At 45.7% G+C, this 18,072-nt stretch overlaps 1 protein-coding gene across 1 annotated transcript in view; it reads right to left on the bottom strand.

The window, feature by feature from the left end:
• Positions 1–15,169, bottom strand: part of LOC131280954 (uncharacterized) — a 119,647-nt gene extending 104,478 nt beyond the window's left edge. The window contains exon 1 of the mRNA XM_058310200.1: positions 15,090–15,169. Coding sequence (XP_058166183.1) covers positions 15,090–15,169 — 80 coding nt within the window. The remainder of the gene's footprint in view (positions 1–15,089) is intronic.
• Between the last annotated feature and the right edge of the window lie 2,903 nt (positions 15,170–18,072).

Raw genomic sequence — 18,072 nt, 5'->3', positions numbered from 1 at the left:
AATGTCGCTCCATCCATCACCGAGTGCAATGGGAAGTTGTGCAGAATAAACTCCTCCTTAATGAACTTCTATTATTCGCCATCCTGACATGCCACACCTGGCCACACGACACAGGGGCAACAAACATTGGCACAAACATTGGCTTGATGTCGAAGGAAGGAAGAAGAAAAACGACATTCGCCGAGTGATCCGCGAATGGCCGATATGCGCGCTGGGATTCAGATCAATCAAGGCTCAATGCACTTACCTCTTCCTCCCGGGGGCTAACTTCATCCACTGTGGAGTCGAACAAGGTCGAACGGTTGCTACCTCTGACGGATCTAGCGAATATCCCCCCAGAGAGAGTACCTGCGGAGCCGAATCGGGGATCAATCTTCTTCGGAAGAATGCAAGCGAAGGCGCTCCGAGGAGGTTGGCTTCTGCTTCTGTCTTCTCAATCCCCCCAAACCACAACTACAAGCTTCATCATGTTCCCGGCGACTGTTTAATTCTTGGTTGGGGAAAAAAAAAGTTGTACCTCATTGTGCGATCGCTTTCCACTAGTGATGAGCGGGTCGACCCGAACCTATCGGGTCGGAGCGATCCGTAAGCGACCCGGAGCGGTTCGGGTCGTATTCCTGATTCCAACGACTTCGGTTCAACCCGTAGGTGCAACGACTCCGGGTCTACCAGTAGGTGCAGCTGCCCATATGAGAGTTCGACCTGTTGGTTCGGGTCGACCCGAACTCGTTGCACCTACGGGTCGGAATCGATTCTTCTAGGGACGGACTCGATTCCGGGTCGATCCGTGAAAAGAATCGTAAGACTCATCACTACTTTCCATACGTTCCTCCCTCCCCCTCTCCCCAACCTCCGATCAATCGATTTGGATCCATCGACCCTTTGATGAACTAAGGACTAAGGGAAGTCAAGCCAAAAGCGCATTCATACACACACACACAGCAGGGTGGTTCGAATTCAAAAGAATCAATCGCTACACAATGCACTCTCCCGGGTGAAAATAGACGACGTCGGGCGATGGCAGCACTCGCCCAGGATTAGCCAGAAGCTGTTGGAGGGCGGTGGCGGGCGGAAAAATTGCTGATAAATGGTGAAAAATCATCAACCGTCCGAGGGCTAAGTCCGAGCCGCCACAAGCAGAACTTTTGTGTACTCGCGAACGACGCTCACGAACGAATGGTGCTATTAAGGATATTTTTAAACTGGCGATAAAAATATCCCTTACACCGTTTTCCCCCCGACCACCATCCGCGTTCCGCCCGTGGGGAATGTGTGGTATGCTTTTATTGTGTCGCGAACGCGCTGCAGCGAGGAAATAGCCACTAATTTATCGCGTTTCAGTACGATCGAGAGGGTTTCTCCCGGCACAGCGCTTGATGTTTTGCGAACCGGCCATCGCCCCCTTCGGAAAGGCTTAGATCGCAGATAGTGGGGGCTGTAAATTTGTGCAATCCTCCTTCCCCAAAGGGATGATCCTAAGCAAAAGGGAACGCCACTTACCGGTTCGCTCGAATGGGAACGTCGGGGAGTCCTTACAGAGAGGATTTTCACAGCGAAACCTCCATTCGCACCGGGGAGCGAACAATTTAATTAAGTACAATTAAACAATTTACATTACTTGCCGCCTCTGCCGCGATCGAATGGCCACGATAGATGTGTGTGTGTTTGTATGTGTGCCGTGTGCCAACGGTCTCGATGTTATCGCGGATCGAATTTCACATCGGCTTTTGTAACAAACCACGATTTACAGCAGCTACGGCAGGTCGGGTACGACGGATCGATGGATGACTGCGCAAAGTTCCTTACCTTATCGCCTTGTAAATGTTCTACCAAAGGCGTCGTGTGGCCATAAGACAACGAATTATCCCGCCTGGATGAAGGTTTTGTCCTTGCTCCGGCGCCGCTTGCGTGCCATAACCAGCTTCTCTAATTATTTATCCTTCCCGCGGATCTCAATCCGGAGGATCCCTGTTTCCATTCGTGCGCCATGCCGCTAAGTTGCTTACATTTGTAAACTTAATTGCTCCCCATTCGCCTACCGTATCCTGCATCTCACACATCGCCCCGAGAGCAATTATGCTGCCGTAATAAATAACACGTCTCTTGTCACCGGCGAGTGCTTGTTTTCTACATAGCGGCTTGCGGGTTCCCCTTGCGCCGGGCAATAAAATTCTTTGATTTATCAATACGCCTACAAAGTACTTTGTCTTCATTCGAGGGGCTGGTGCTGTTTGCTTCGTTAACACGCCCATAAATTTGCCCATGGCACCATCTCGATTCATGCTGGAAACAATATCTTCTTTAATTTGTCCTCGATTAGTTTCGCTCAATTTGTTGGTGTGTGTGTGTGTGTATCGTGACTCTTGCCTCACGCGGGAAACTTTCACTTTTCGGTGCCAATCAAATATTTCCAAAATTGATGACATTCAAAGTAGCTGTATTGATTGGTTTCCGTACGATGTGTATGGTGTTCGTCAATCTTTTTTTTCCTCGTGGGGAAGGCAAAGACGACGATCAAGCTTAAGGCAACACCAATTTGGCGCCAGGCACTTCTTTGAATTCGACAGTAATGTTTGAATCCGAAGGTGTTTTACAAGTTTTATGATGGTGCTTTATCATAAAATACTGCGTTGCATAATATGACAGCTTGTTCGCGATATCCGAACATAAAAAAAGATAGTCTTGGATTAAGCTACTTGACAACTTACTCCTCTCTGCTCCTCAAGATCTGATAAGGATTACAAAATCAAATCAATAAAAACACAAAAAGACACCATTTTTTAACTTAAATTGCCGAAGGGAAGAAAAAATAAAGTGCAATGCAGTTATCATAAAACTGATTTCCATTCGATAGCGAACATTTGCTTCACCACCATAACCGAAATCGTACCGAAAAGTGTCCACCTTGACCTGAAGTGACAAATTCAAGCTGCTATGCAAATGTATTATCAACTTTTTTCATTTCTTTACCGACTTTCGGTGGCTAGTCGTTCGTTTGCGATCGCTTGGAAGAAACCGGAATTGGGGATTATTCCAAGCAACGTGTCCATCTTAAGCTGGCAAGTGATGATTTCATCGAAACACACACACTACGGACATGGTGTTGACTTCTGTAGTCCACTTTCAAGTCACACGTTTACACATGTCGAAGCACTTTTGACCTTAGCAGCCGCATGATGTGGTTCGCTGTTTAAAATTAATGCAAAACCATCTCAACATTTCGCCAAACCGAGTTTTTATTTCGCACTCCCCAAACATCAAAACCCCGATTTCGCCTCACGAGCCGCGTATAAGCTGACCCGAACCCAGACTCGAACCGCGCCAGACCCGTTGACCTTGTTGTGGTGCAGTTTCAGAGAGTGACCAGTTTTTGCCCAAGGTTTGGTCGGGGCGGCACACAATATCAATAAGTGGTGACGATCGGTTCAAGACCATCTCTCTGCACCGCCTTCAAGGAGGCAGCCGCCTGTTGGGAGATAGAAAAGCGGGACGCAAAACGATAAAACAGGTTGCTAGCGACGAACCCCCCCAACGAAACGTGTCACCACCGAAAACCCCGGGAAGAAGCTTGGGGACTCGTGACACAGGGAGACAAGTGTGCGAATTATTATCGCACTACCTTCACATGAGCTGAAGTTACACAACGACAATGAGCAAATTACTTACGAATTGGTATGTTGTTTTTTTTTCTATCCTCTTCGATGTTGGTGTCAGGCTTTTACTTCAAGCTATCTGAAGCGAATCTTCCATTCCCACGAATTATCGTGCATGGCCAGCCGATGTCAAAGGAGCGATGAGTTCACAATATTTGATTTATGAATCACTGACTAACCTTGTTCAAATTTTCAGTGACGATGAAGTTGATGAAAAATGTGATAAGCTACTTCAGTACAGGCTGGCCCTGGTTTTCGTCGTTTGACAAATCGTTCGAAGCTGGTTTATAGTAGCGTGCTTTGTTCTTAACTCATACGATTCAATGCATTTTGTATGACAGAAGATCCGAACATGGACTCATAAACGGGTGGTGCAGGTTTTCTGCTTCAGACTACTTTGCTCAATTAAAAATGTCTTTCAATTGAAGCACTGAATGTATTATTGTAAACCTACACGGCAGGGAAACCAAAAAAGTAAAACGGAATATAAAACGATTGATTGCCATTGATTTGGTGATAAAACACACAAACTTTGTTGTAGTTTGAAGAACACCTTCATATCAACTACTGGAAATTCAGACGAGAAGAATGTACACAACCTACGTTTGTTTTGTGTAACTCAAGTCTTGAGTAGGTATTATAAACGTAAGATATTTAGTCCGCTAACCCCGGTTTTCGTCGCTGTCAAAGTCCCGTTTGGTGACGAAAACCGGGGCCAGCCTGTACTACTTCTTAGAAGAGAGTTCGATTTTTATTAAAGCTTTCCTTTTCATTGGTTAAACACGTGGATATCGAAGATAGGCCTTGATAATTGGAAATGAAAATATAACTTCAGCACGAGGCAGTTAATCAACTCAAACGAATTGCTTGATTGAGTACCATGATTTATAACCGCGGCGTCAGGACGCGGGGAAACTTTAAACTACATCATATTGGGGCCCTCGTCAATTACCTTCTAATGAGCGTACTTGCAGCATCGATTGCCAGCAGCCGTCCAAAAAACCGGGTCTCGGGATACGGTTTGCGACCGACAGTCAAATAAATCGGTCCGCAATTTAGCGACAGCCCGGCGACAGGAGAAACACGATCGACGGCGCGCAAAAACCGTGTCACATTTTCACCGGGAGAATCAACGTGATTGCGGCAACCATCATCATTACTCCGTCACATCTTCATCGTCTATGCTACCCCCCTGAGGGCAAACGGTACGTAAACACGCTTGTACATACATGCGCATATACACTCATGTGTAACTAGCCAATTGACCACTTCCAGGGGTCTTCTAGGACGTCCACTACAACAACTTCGGACAACCTCCTGAACCTTTCGAATAAAAAAAAAAACGCGCCTTTCGAAAATTACTCTCAATTATCCTAAACTGCGCCAACACCTAGCCCAGCACTTGCCTTGGGTCTCTGGAAAAAAAAATGTCTGTAGCATGCATGTTTAACCTCACACGGCACGCGCGAGCGAAAATATCTAAATCGACCCAACCGGTGACGATAGCGCATTTGCCTTCGGTGAACCGATCACGCATCCAAAACGGGGTTCGGTTCACCAGCAGGGTGGCCCTTCGTCGGGATGACGGTGGTTTGCGTAACTCTAGCCCACATACGATTACTGCGGAGGGGTGAAGCAATCAGGAGGCCTAATTGAATCATCTCCGCCGACTGTCGAAGAAATTACGAGCGAAAGGCATGAATCAATCAGCAGCGTCCAGCTTAAACGTTGTACAAAATGGATACGGAAAATGGGAAAATGAGCACCAACAACGGACCAGGAATCAATTACACACATGGAAGAGGGCGAGAAGAAAAACCTTCCACTTTTTGATGGAAAGATTATGCCACATCATGGAAAACGGTTGCACATTAATAAACAGAAGAAAAAATCATAACGCAAAAGGAATGAAATAAAAGATTTCAACTGACACGACCGCTTTAAGATGTTTGTTTGTAGCAAAACTCTCACAAAAGGCGCTCGGGTGGAACACACTCACGGAAAACGATCGGTACATTTCATCGTTTTTCCTCCGCCTTTGATAGATTTGTGCGTGTTGTTCGAGTCACAATGATTCTGTCATCAACTTTTTGACTCCACATCGATCCACTTTTATGTTTTTTTTTATTTATGGATACGCAATCGCAAAGTGCTTCGAAGAAAATGGCGTAAGCTGTTATGCATACGGCACTGACGCGCTGCTCCGCTTCACATTTGCCAAAACATACGAAAATCTTATGGTGACGAACTCAAAACAATCACACATGGGGAAAGAGGAAAACGTTTATAATTACAAGAAAATTGAGAGAAATGGAGCATTCAAAGTAGTTGAAAAGTATCCTCATTACAACACGAAAATTGATCGAACATTTATGAAAAGTATCACCGCCAACTTGCAACGATTTGACTCGAATCCATTTTAAAATTTCCTCAGCAACGCCTCGGGAAAGCATTATTATCCCATTTACGAGACGCTAATAAGCCACCCGCAGGGCAATGAATACTACTTCATATGCCTTATCAACTCACCACCACGCTCATTTACTTCACAAAGTCACTGTAAAACGCTACAGTGATTATGGAAAACGCCACCTCCATAACAAAACCAACAAAATCAATGCAACACCGTGATTCCATCATAATTGAGTAGCACTTTAGCGGTTTCGGTTGGCCAGCTTTGATGGACAGCAGTTAACCCTTATCAAGATGATCTCAACTGTTGGAAAGGAAGCTGTAAAAAAAAAACACGCACTACGACAATCGTTGTAGCAGTTTCCCAGCACGCCCATCATAAGGTGCATGGTGCATGAAACATTGACAAACCGAACCCACTTGGCCCTTATGTTCGTCATAAATCGTGCTCCAGTGGGCGGTTGGGGGTTTGATAATAAAATTATCACAAAAAGCCGCAAAAACAAAATCCCTCATAACTCGAAGCCATTCATCAAGGGCTTACTGTTTCGAAACGGAGCGGAGCTTTCAGTGAAAATGTACGATCCTAGATACACACAAGTATTGTAAGCGTAAAATGTTCATTTATGATTGCAGAAGAAGATGTTGTTCATGGGTTTACAGATAGCAATCGAAAGGGCTCCGAAACGTGTAGGGCCTTTTTAAATAAACGTATAAGGGCTGCGATAAATCATTCGATACAGATACATATTCATAAACTTATTGTCAACTATTTTACGTCTACTTAAATTTCGTGAGTTAGTATCTTGTATTTTTAATGAAGAAGTTTTAGTGGAGCTGAAGAAATATACATGAAATTAAAATAATTCCACGGCACTTTGCAAAAAACAATCGCAAGCAAACAATTATCCATCCAACCGAAACGATTGCGACCTGGAGGCCGCACCGGAGTTGCTTGGTTGAATAATTGACCAGATTTAAAAGTTTCCCAAAAAGATTGGATGTTAATTAAAACCACACTCCAGTCAAGGCATTCGCATTCAGTAGCTCTGGAGCCGCGTGGAGCATTATCTAGCGATTGTTAGCGCCGTGCGAAATCGTAGTGATGCACCAGTTGCATGTTGTGTCTGGCCTTTTCCCGTCCGAACAGCGTGGCGTCCTGGTGCTGGTTCTATCTTCACCGTCCGTCCCGGAGGCCGTGTTTCATGTTTCTCGGTTTGCTGGTTATCGTATCGATTTTTCCCTACCGGCCCGGGTCTATTTTGGGTACGAGCTGACCGGTACGGGTGGAAATGGAAAGCAGGCTGGCTAGCCAAAGCGCTGATGGTCAGTGACACTGGCCTACGCCTGCCTTGGTCAAACCGGAGGGGAGACTGCCATCGTTGGGAGTCCAAAGCAAACCGAAAGCCAATTAAAATTTCATCAAAACAGACAAAATACGGCGCGACGCGACGAGCACAAAGTTGTAAATCAGTTTCCCCGAGAATCGACTGCGAGTGGGTGGCTGTGGGCTGTGAGAAGGATTTCCCGGTGCGGGAACAACCAAACCCACTACAAGTCTTTTGATAAGGCTAACCACACTGCTAACGACTGCCATCCTACCGAATGGAACCTTCCCAACGTCCTCGGGGGAGAGAAAGACACCCGCTACCACCTTCTATCGAACACCCAACCCTCCCCCCCCCCGAACCGTCCATCTGTTTGGAGTACATCTCAAGAATCGTAGGTTCCCCGCAGGACGTCTTAAGTGTGGTCTCCAAACGGAGCGAAATTTCCTCCAGATACGACGCCACCGATAAGCAGAGGGAGCGGCGCTCGAACTCGCGAGTCCGAATGAGTGCCCCGCGTGCTCAAACACCCACAAACTGCCCGCGACACGCACAGAGACTTCAACGCCTCCGAAGCGGGAAACCTCTGCCATTCCTCCGTTTCATTTCATTTTCATTTGCAAAAAAAAAACACGCCAAACCCCAATGCAATGCAATTGAAAAACCATGTACACGTCGTCATCGATCCTGGATTCCTCGAGCAGGGCATCCCATCTGGGGGTTCTCTAGGTTCGTCTACCTCGTTCGTGCAGAACCTGCTAAAAAACAATCTAGAAAACCCGATGGGCGCCTGATTTTGTCACCAAACAGAGCCAACCCGACATCGTCGTCGTGTCCAGTCCAGGGCCAGTAACCTCGGAGTGTTAGTCTCCGCCTCGCCACGGTCAGTGGAAGATACGTTTTTTTTTCTGGAAAAACAAACACCGACGCTCCGAGAGCTGGACTTCACTTCACGATTCGTGACTTCGTCCGTCCATCAACGTGTCCAGCAGCTTCTCCAGCTGTCTTTACCTGTCAGGGTGGGGAGAGGGATGATTAGAGTTGGTTTTTTTTCGAATGTTTGTCCCTTCGGTATTGGATCCGGGTCTTGCCAAGTCGTGCGCTCGATGCGTTTTTCGGAAAACAATCATAAGTTAACTAATTGGCCGCACTGATGTACTCGCGATGCTCCCTCTCATCGCGTGGTCGTGTGACAACTTGTGTGCCCCGCCACTCGATTATGCTGCCAATCATAACTCAAACGCAACAAGACGCTCGCCCTCGAAGGCTGACAATCAACTGGTTCTCCCAGCCGCATCATCGTCGTCAGCGTACTGTATTTTATTTTCACTCCGATCGCTATCGCGAACAAATCAGTACACGGGTCTGCACTAATTTGCCATTCTGCTGCTGTTCTACGCCAAGTACCAAGCAGCAAGCATACCTCTCAAACGAGACTGGCATCGTTTTCTTTCTGTCATTAGACATCGCGAGAATGTATTCGCACTCTCGGCAAAGGAATGCCGAGCAACAAGGCTTGTTAACGCAAACGATGAAACCGAAACTTGGCACCGAAGAACTGGATCAGTTGTTGGGAGGGATAGGGGACGGAGGGGAGGAGGAAATCGTAGGTGCGTGTCCGTTTAATTGTGCGGCCTTGAAATTCGAAAGCCCTTCTTTATCGGCACATCCGACCACCGGAGCGCACCGGCAGCATAACGAATAACTAAAAGGGTTTGTGCTACCGATGTCGCTTTTCATCACCACGACGCATTTGAAATTAACCAAAGAAGGCCCTTCTTCATCGTCACTTCCTCACCTTCACTTTTGGATGCCTGTTTTTTTTGTTTACCTATGTTTGTGCTCCCCATCGCCATCGGCTGCCATGAAATATGGCCCGTAATTAGCATTACAAATACGTGTATGTAAAAACACACAACAGTTGTCCTGCGCGTGCGTCGGCTTGGACGTGTGCCAAGAGCCAGAAGAGGCCTCGCTGGAGCCAGTCCAACGAAGGGACGAACGAATTAAGTGAACGAATTAATATTCAATCTGAAGCGGTTTTTGCTGCAAGCAGAAATCGCAATCCTTTCCCATAAATACCTTTGTTATGCAACACGTGTGATGATCGTTACAAGCACTAAAGGTCAATTTGTATGTTGAATTGAAGATGCCATACATTATACTACCCCACTCATACATGGTGATTGTTAAAATATGACCGGTTTCATAGAAAGATGTATAGAAAATGGCATGTTTCAATAAAACCTTGAATGAAAAATGACAATCCAAAGGAAAACGATCGATAGTTAATCATTTTCCGTACTATAAAGCACCCTGATGATGCAAGAACCGTCATTTCCGAATCATTGTTAATAGCGGAAAATTCGCTGTCCATCTTCGGTGATGTTTTCTTTCGCAGAACGCCGAGCCGCTCCGTCGTTCTACTTTTTCAATATCAACCGATTATTATTAATAGCTAACACGCAGGGATTGTCCATCCTCTCCGTTCCACGTCAATCTTCATCAGTGACGCCATTCACGTGTCCATAGGGGACACCATCAATGCTCGGCACAAAATTTTCTAAGCCTCATCATCGCCCGTCCTTGGCGAAAGTTCCTTACCATCGCCATCCTTGGGGGGTCGACGACGACCGCCTCGTCCGTTGTGCTACACTTAATTATCGATCCGGCCGGGTTTGGATCACCCGCAATTACCGATTGATCGCCGGGTCGTTGCGGTCATTTAGAACACCCGACCCGCTGCGGCCACCGAGCGCACGACACGTTATGCTAATGCACCGTGCTGCAGCTCCACTGTGAAACTAACAAAATGTAACCTACCGTGGAGCGGCAGGTGCAACAATGTACCGAACAAGCTGTGCGGTAATAGATCTCAACCCGTTTGTGGCCACCGGAATGAGGGACGCTATCCGATGCAGTATAGTCATTTCAAGTCGTCACGAAATGGATGAAAAACATGGGCCTTCTTACTGCTCCCAACTGTTGCTTCGTCTTCCTCAAGAAATGGATGACTCTCCGTAAGGGGGTTTTCCTCACGACCAACCGGTGTTATGGAACACGTGTGTCGCATTGATTTTCAAAGGCTCCTCACCAATTTTATTTATTATCCTCGTCCAGAGCAAAAGAGTTGTTTTTTCATTCTTTTTCTAAAAAGTGCTTCTAATTTCATTAAAGCAAGCGACGAACCTCTTCGTTGATTCGAGCGATATTTTCAGCAAACTGATCGAATGTAGAAGGTCAGAACCGTGCCCGTAAGATTTATTCCAGGGAGTGCCATGAATGCATGTAAAATGCATGTTGGTGTTAATGATTGCTAAATCGAATCATTTGACTGCAACAAACGTCCCTTTATTTAACTCGATTGATCAAAGATTTCAAACAACACAATTTGATTTCTCTAACGTTGATCGGGTTTGTTCAAATAGCGAAAAGCAATCACAAAAGCTCGCCCCACCGAAGTTAAAAAAGTGAAAGATTTGTAACGGTGCGGAAGGGATCGATAGAAACGTAACGTGCCTATAACAAATGCCCTCGAAAAGCCCGAGCCATTGTCAATAACAGTTGCGATAAATGGCGGAGCTGTCGATAATGGCTGGCCGGAGATGAAATTAGAGCAAACTGCAAACTGATGCGCACTTAACCGTCGTTCACGTCGAATAAATAACCGACAGCGGGCACGCCGCTACTGGAAATATCGTTCCGCGATCTAACCACACGGCTCCCCGTTTCCGAGCTGCACCAAACACTTCCTCCAGCAAAACGGGGCGGGCTGCTTTTTCCTTGATAACAGCCAGCAGAACCACCGCAACCGGCAAAGCGGTGCAATGAGTGCTGGTCCGAGCAAAACGAGCCGAGCCGCGCAATCACCAATTAGCATCGTTTTCGTTGACTGGCTTTCCCATTTTCTCAACGACGGAGAACGGCCCGTGCGGGAGTTGCAAAACTCTCACTCACATGCACGGAAACGGTATTGGAATATTTTAATCGTTTTCTTGAGCTGCAGCCTTTTTTTCCAGGTATGTTGGAAAGTGGAAAATTTTGAGATAAAAGTAAAACAAAAAGGGAGGGCGCAGAAAGCACACGGTAGAAAAGGAAAACTGGATCGAAAACGATCGAATGCCGGAACACTTTGATGTGCGAAATACTCAGTCGATAAAGCACAAAATTACGCAAAAATACTCTACGCTTCTTTCTACAATATTACTTCCGAAATGGAACAGCTTTCCTTCGGCGGTTTTCGCCCAGATCTAACGGCAGTGCCATCGGACATCGTTGACCAAGGGAGGGAAAGCTGTCTCGGGACGATAATAATCGTTTCGCCAAAAACGGAACACTTTGCTTCAATTGGGCGTTAAATTGGCGGCCATCTCGAAAAGGAAGTGTGGTAATAATCCGGGCTAAGGAAAGGGAGAACTTCTACGGCACGGGGCAACGGCATTATTGAGCAATCATTCGACACCACGGTTTCAGGCGACGATGATTATGACATTTTAACGTCGTACGCTGAGTCAAGTGCCAACCCATGGACGTGATGCATTTTTCTTGATGCACCCACCTTCGCCTGGTGCTAGACAACATTTCTCGACTGAAGGATGTGTACCTTTAGACCCACCACCGATGTGGGTTGGTTGTCAATAGCGGGTTCGTCGCTTACAAGGTCTTTTGTTTGAGTTAGTCATACAAGATTGTTTTCTAAAGTTAAATGAGGAAGACGGTTCTCTGTGGTGGTAAAAATTATAATTTTAAATTGTATGTTAGATTAATAGATAAAAAAGACAATATAATACTTAAAACCCTTTACTTGTAAAATAAAATAACTAAATCTAAACTATCAACATATTGACAACAAGAGATTTTATATAACCATCCGTATAAAACGCTCCTCGTCGCGATCACGATATTTAGAAACTTGCCAACATGTCGTTGTTACATGTCGCCAGCGTTTATTTGTGCATAAAATGGAAATATCATAAATTTGTAGGGGGAAAAAAATTCTTCCTACTTTCCACCGAAGGTAACGCCTTGCGAGAAAAATATTCACTATCTAGAAAACCCGAGAACCACTCGCCACACACAACAAGCATTCCACACGTTCTTAGACGAACCTGGGTTTGCACCCACTACCACCGCCCCCCCCCCTTTCCCCACCCCTTCCCCGGGAAACCAGAAGACATCGTCGATGTCGCTCGATTTAGGAAGCGATAAAATTTGGAATATTTCTCCCCCTCGCCAACATTCTCGCGGATGATTCTCTCCATGACGACGGCCCCCATCATCCCGGGGCGCACCAAATGGGTTTGTTGACCACATGGGGAATCGTGAGGAGTACATTTGACTTGCGCCGGGTTTTACGTTCCGTTACTTAGGCATCCCATAAAGATCTGGATCTACACAGGCCATAGATTGCGCTCGCCGTTCCTCTTTGTTTCATCGGAACCTCGGTGGACACGGACTCGAAAGAATCGACAGTTTCGAAAGATCGTCACCATCACCAGATCGTTGTCGCAAGTGTATGGCACCTTTCCTCTAGGGTTAATCGATGAATGCTTGTAAGAATTTGTACACCATTACCGAGGAAACTTATGCTGCTTGCGCAGAAAAGCGCAGTGCGATGGAAAACAAAGCGATGTAAATATTCAATGGCATTTGTTTAATTCACACCACTCCGATCCGTACCAAAGTCTTGCGAAACTACTCTGGCACTGGGGGGGTTCTTAAGGCCAGCGAGGATGTTGTTGTGATTCGGTCATGTTTAAAATAGATTTAGTAACAACACGAACATATAACATAACCGGATAAAATTGTTCGTGCTTCCTAAGAAGTTCGAAAAGATCCTAAAGCAGCACTTAACTAATCCAAATATCCTTTATGGTTCAAATAACACATAACACCTTTTTGTAAATCAGTTTGCTCGTCATGTCAACAATTGGACACACGATTCGGATCTATCACGCTACATGTTGCCATAGATTCTGACAGCTCACTCCCGGTCAAGATGTCAGCTAAGGTTCAAGTGCATAAGATCATGATCCAAGACGACCACACACAGCATCACGACCACGGTTCTAGCGTTCTTCCCTTTCCGACAATGTTTTTGCATCGCCTCCCATGGTATTGTTTGTTCTACGGAAGTATTTATTCGCTTTAGACCATTCCATGTCAGCATTTCAAACAGATAGTCTCACGAGAGGAAATCTCCTCAGGTGATATCGTCTAGGTAGGTCTTGGTATGATATTTTCTTTTCTCTAACAAGGTTACTTGAATTCATTTCATACAGCAACACTTTTTTTTACAACTCAAATAGCTTCGTGTTTTATCACCTTTGTCATCTAAAGCTCCCGAAAAAATGTTAAGTATCGATTTACTTTCATGACTTTTGAGATGCACATCTATTAACTCCTATAGAAGCACCATTTTGAAAAACAACTCGTACAAGAGCTTAAAATACGTACATGCTTTTCACACGCAATGCGATGTTAAAAATCCCTCAATATTCTCACCTTCTTCACCCGCTTTCGGTCTCTTCTTCAGCGAATCGAATGTGAAACAACTAACGGCCTTTTTTATTGTTATCATTCATAACTTTTATAAAACCTTTACTGTTCGACGTGGTATGAACACGTGATATGCCATGTTTTATCCATAAAACCATTACCGACAAATAGGCTACCATCTGTTTCCACACCTCGGATACGGGCCGAACGGTCTGTTTTCACAAAACGACCCGAAGAAACGGGCGCCAATAAAGTGTGTGTGTTTGGGAAAAAATGTGTACCGTGCAGCTATTTTATTTCGCTGCCAATTTATGCTCATTCCGCGTGGGGTGTTTTTCTTCTCTCTCTCTCTCTGGCGCACGCATTTCTGTATTTGATTTTGCCGGTGTCGTGTGTATCACCCACCCCTCTTAGTCTTAGTTTTGGGCCGAACGGTCCCGCGCTTCCCACTTTCGCGGCTCCTCGCATTCATCGTCACGGATGCTTCCTTTTTCCCGCCGGTCGGAAAAACGCTCCGTTCCCTCCGGCGGACGCGGCACTTTTAGGGGGCGCCACGGACCGGAAACGATGCTGATCGCGAGGCTAGGAGTCCATCAAAAAACCCCATAATTTGCCCGAACCGAAGTACTACCGAATTGAGCGGAGCAGGTCGCACAACTCGCATAGCCGTTCGGCTTTCCCTTCACATGATTATTCAACCTTTGCGGCTACTGACACGCCCTCCTACCCTTTCTAACACATGTCTCGTGTTACTAATACAACAATCTCAACGATGCGTCCCTACCCACTGCTGCATGATATTTAAATGATAATTTTCACTCCCATTGACCTCCCAAATGGAGGGTGCTTCACCCCTGATTTGACACAATGTATTGAATCAACCAGAGCTTGTTACCCACGGGCAGCACAAATACCAACCAAACCATGCTGATTGTTGGTAAATCGAATGTTAATCTTTAAAATAAACCTAAAGCCAAAAGCCAGGCTAAGCAAACATCGTGCCGGTGGAAGAAACTTTCACTTTCACGGATTCAACTTTGGTTCGTTACGCTACGAAAAGTGTTAACCCCGGTGGATGGTACGGTGGACCATCACCAACATGTTCTTCGGCGAGCAAGTCCCTTAAATATTCAACCTTGAGTCGCACACGAGACACCGTATCATATTACACGCTCAATTGGTATGTTTGCACACTTACCTTCTTTCAAGTTCGCGGTTCTTCCTCCGCTTGTACGTCCCCGTGTGGCCTTTGATAGTCCGGTACAGTGACATCACCATCGTGATTCGAGGAGTGTGTCCGTTGCTGTGTCTGTGTCAGGAGAAATTCCTACAGTCAACGCCACCGACCGGTCGCACCGGATTCACACCAGCGCCAAGTGCGTGAAGAAGGTGATTCCCTTTCCACGGGCTTTCGATTTTTCGTACGCGAGTACGTTAACACTTTCCAGAACCTTACGTACGATGGGAGAAGCTTTGAGATTTTTTGAACCACACAAAAAGAACTCAAGACCTAAAGTAAACACCACGTTAACTCTTTATCTCGCTCTGGATTATTTCTTAATCATCACGCGTCGGCTAGAGCTATTCACTTTGACGTTTCAATGACATTTGAAAGATACAAGACAAATACACCAATTAAATGAACTTTCTTCACGGGATAGCTTTAAAGGGGTAACACTAACAGGAAATTATCGGTACACTTTTCTCAGCAAATCGTACACCAAACACTGCATGTAAATTAAAAACAATAAAAATATAACATTTAAGCTAGTTTCATACACTGAAAAACACCTTTCTAAAACACTGCTGTTAAACCTTTCGTCCCGAATGGACAGGAAGAACTGTATTCTAACGCTACAACGAGTAATGAAAACGGAATGAATAATATCACAGCCGACGACTTCAACGGTCCATTAAGCGACGAACCGACGCGTTCCGACGCTCGAATTCGATGACGTGAAGGGAGCTGAGCTCGATGTGCTTGGATCAAGACCAACTCCTCCTTATGTCCGGCTCGGCGAATCGGTTGCTACCCACCGATGGCCATCTTGCACCTGCGGTTCACTTTTTCCAACTTCAGCAGCACCTTCCACGGGCGACCGATTCGATTCGGGTTCTTTATTCCAATTTTCATACACTGCTGATGGCTACGAAGCGATCCTGTTTAAGGTCTGGGGTTTTTTTGTTTTATCCGATAGCCGATCCGGTTTACGGCGACAAACGTCCTAATATTCGTACCACACCGGTTGCCCTCGAGGACTGAAATGAGACAACGAGACACAAAGATGAAACTCTCCGCTTTGGAAGGAAGAAGCTGAGTGCCGATCTGGCCGAGTGTTACTTTGCGAATGCTTAAGCCTGACCAGCGTTTCAACGCAGGAAGTGGTAATGTAGTCGCATTCTGTAAGTGGGGGACATTCGATTCATTACTAATCAACGGAGCGTACGTGGATGCAAATATGCTGTCAATACATCGGCAGCTTCGACAGACACACCAATGGATGACAAATCCAACTGCAATTAACAAGAAAATGCATCAAGGATGATTTTTACAGTTTCGCTTTCTTTGCAACTTGATTAACGATCAGAACTCAATGTCCAGACCGATTTATTGGACTTTGACTCCAAAATTCCAGTAGCAGAGGCCTGCCAATTCCTGCGTCATTAGCTGTCCCGTTAGCTGGGGAAAGTTCAATTAAAACTTCCTACGATGAGTCGCTAGAACCTCATAACTGTAGGCTTTTCTGTGTGATTCATGTCTAATTACGTCACGTCATAAAAACATCACGAATGAATAAGAGGCCCATCCTAAGAGGAATGTATTTTCCCAGAACTTAGACACAGGCCTTTTATTGAACCAAAACTTTAAACAACCGAAAATCCCGCATGTTCGTTCTGTGATTCCTTTGCTATTAGCCTCTATTTACTAAATTTTGACAAATCAGACATCATTTATGAATCATCTACAAATCGCCGGAAAAGATTTCCTTCCCCGCAGAATTGAGGAGTAACCTTTAAACAAGTAACGAATGTAACGATGGTAATTAATTTAATGAAATTCTTTGCACCTTGTTAGTAAAAACTTGTCAACGAGAGATCATTCTACCGACTGGTTTCGCCACAGGTGGCCACTGCTCGCAGTTCGTTGAACCTACAATACAACTTTCAGAACAGACCGACATAAAAAAAGGATAGCAGTGTAGCAAACACGATAAGCTGTACTTTCCTGCCTCAACTTGATGGGCTCAACGAGCTGTATGGATCTAGTTTGTTTCACTACTAACCTTTCGAAACGGTGGCCATTCATTTTGGTTGCTGCTGGCGAAGCTTGTTCCGAGGTGGTTGTGAAAACTGGAAATTCCATTAGTTCAACATCTACCCCGAGTGGGCGTGTACGAGAAAGATACTTGAGGCTGGAAGATATCGTGGTGGAAAGTGGTGGTGCTTTTGTGGGGTGGGATTGGTTTTTCGGTACGATTCTGCGAGACAAAGAGACCACCTTAACGGCAGATAAAATGCCATACAGCACTGACCATCACAATTTATTACATTCCCGAATTCAGCACGCAGGACAAATGATCAGAAACCGAAATGTTCAAGCCAGAAAGCAGATAATAAGGCCATCCCTAGCATCATGTTGGGTCCACCTGCAGAAACGCAAAGCGAACCGTTATTATGAGGTCTTCAAACACCCAGATTATAACTCCAGTTCCGATCAAGATTGGCAAATAGTTCTCACAGCTACACTTGATCTTCTACTTGTCGAACTTATCGCTCTGGATCAATAAAATCGTACTTATAAAAGCTTCAACCGCCTCGAGCATACTCCCCAGAGACTGGCACGATGCTCCACGCAAAGCCATCATGCATATTTATGTCGATCGAACTGTCGTCATGTGAATTTCCTGCGCGTTACCTTGCGTGGCCTTGTTTTCTGACCCAACCCCAGCCTCACCGCACCGGGAGGAAACGCACCTCATTCCGATGCCCGGAGTGAGATTCTCGCGACCTTACAACATCATCGCACTGCCGCCGGGCCACCGTTGCCACCTCATCCCAGGGCCGGTCCCTTGGCTCCCAGGAGTGACAATTAAGCGCCTTGTAAGACATGACCTTCTCAACCGAAGCCGGTTCGAAAGCAAAACGTCCAAACGCCGGGTCGCCCGTGTTCGGTGTTTCCC

The sequence above is a fragment of the Anopheles ziemanni genome, chromosome 2 (assembly GCF_943734765.1).
Source record: "Anopheles ziemanni chromosome 2, idAnoZiCoDA_A2_x.2, whole genome shotgun sequence".
In the NCBI taxonomy this organism is placed as follows: Eukaryota; Metazoa; Arthropoda; class Insecta; order Diptera; family Culicidae; genus Anopheles; species Anopheles ziemanni.
Note: the sequence above shows the minus strand (reverse complement) of the source record. Positions and strands in the feature narration are given on the sequence as shown.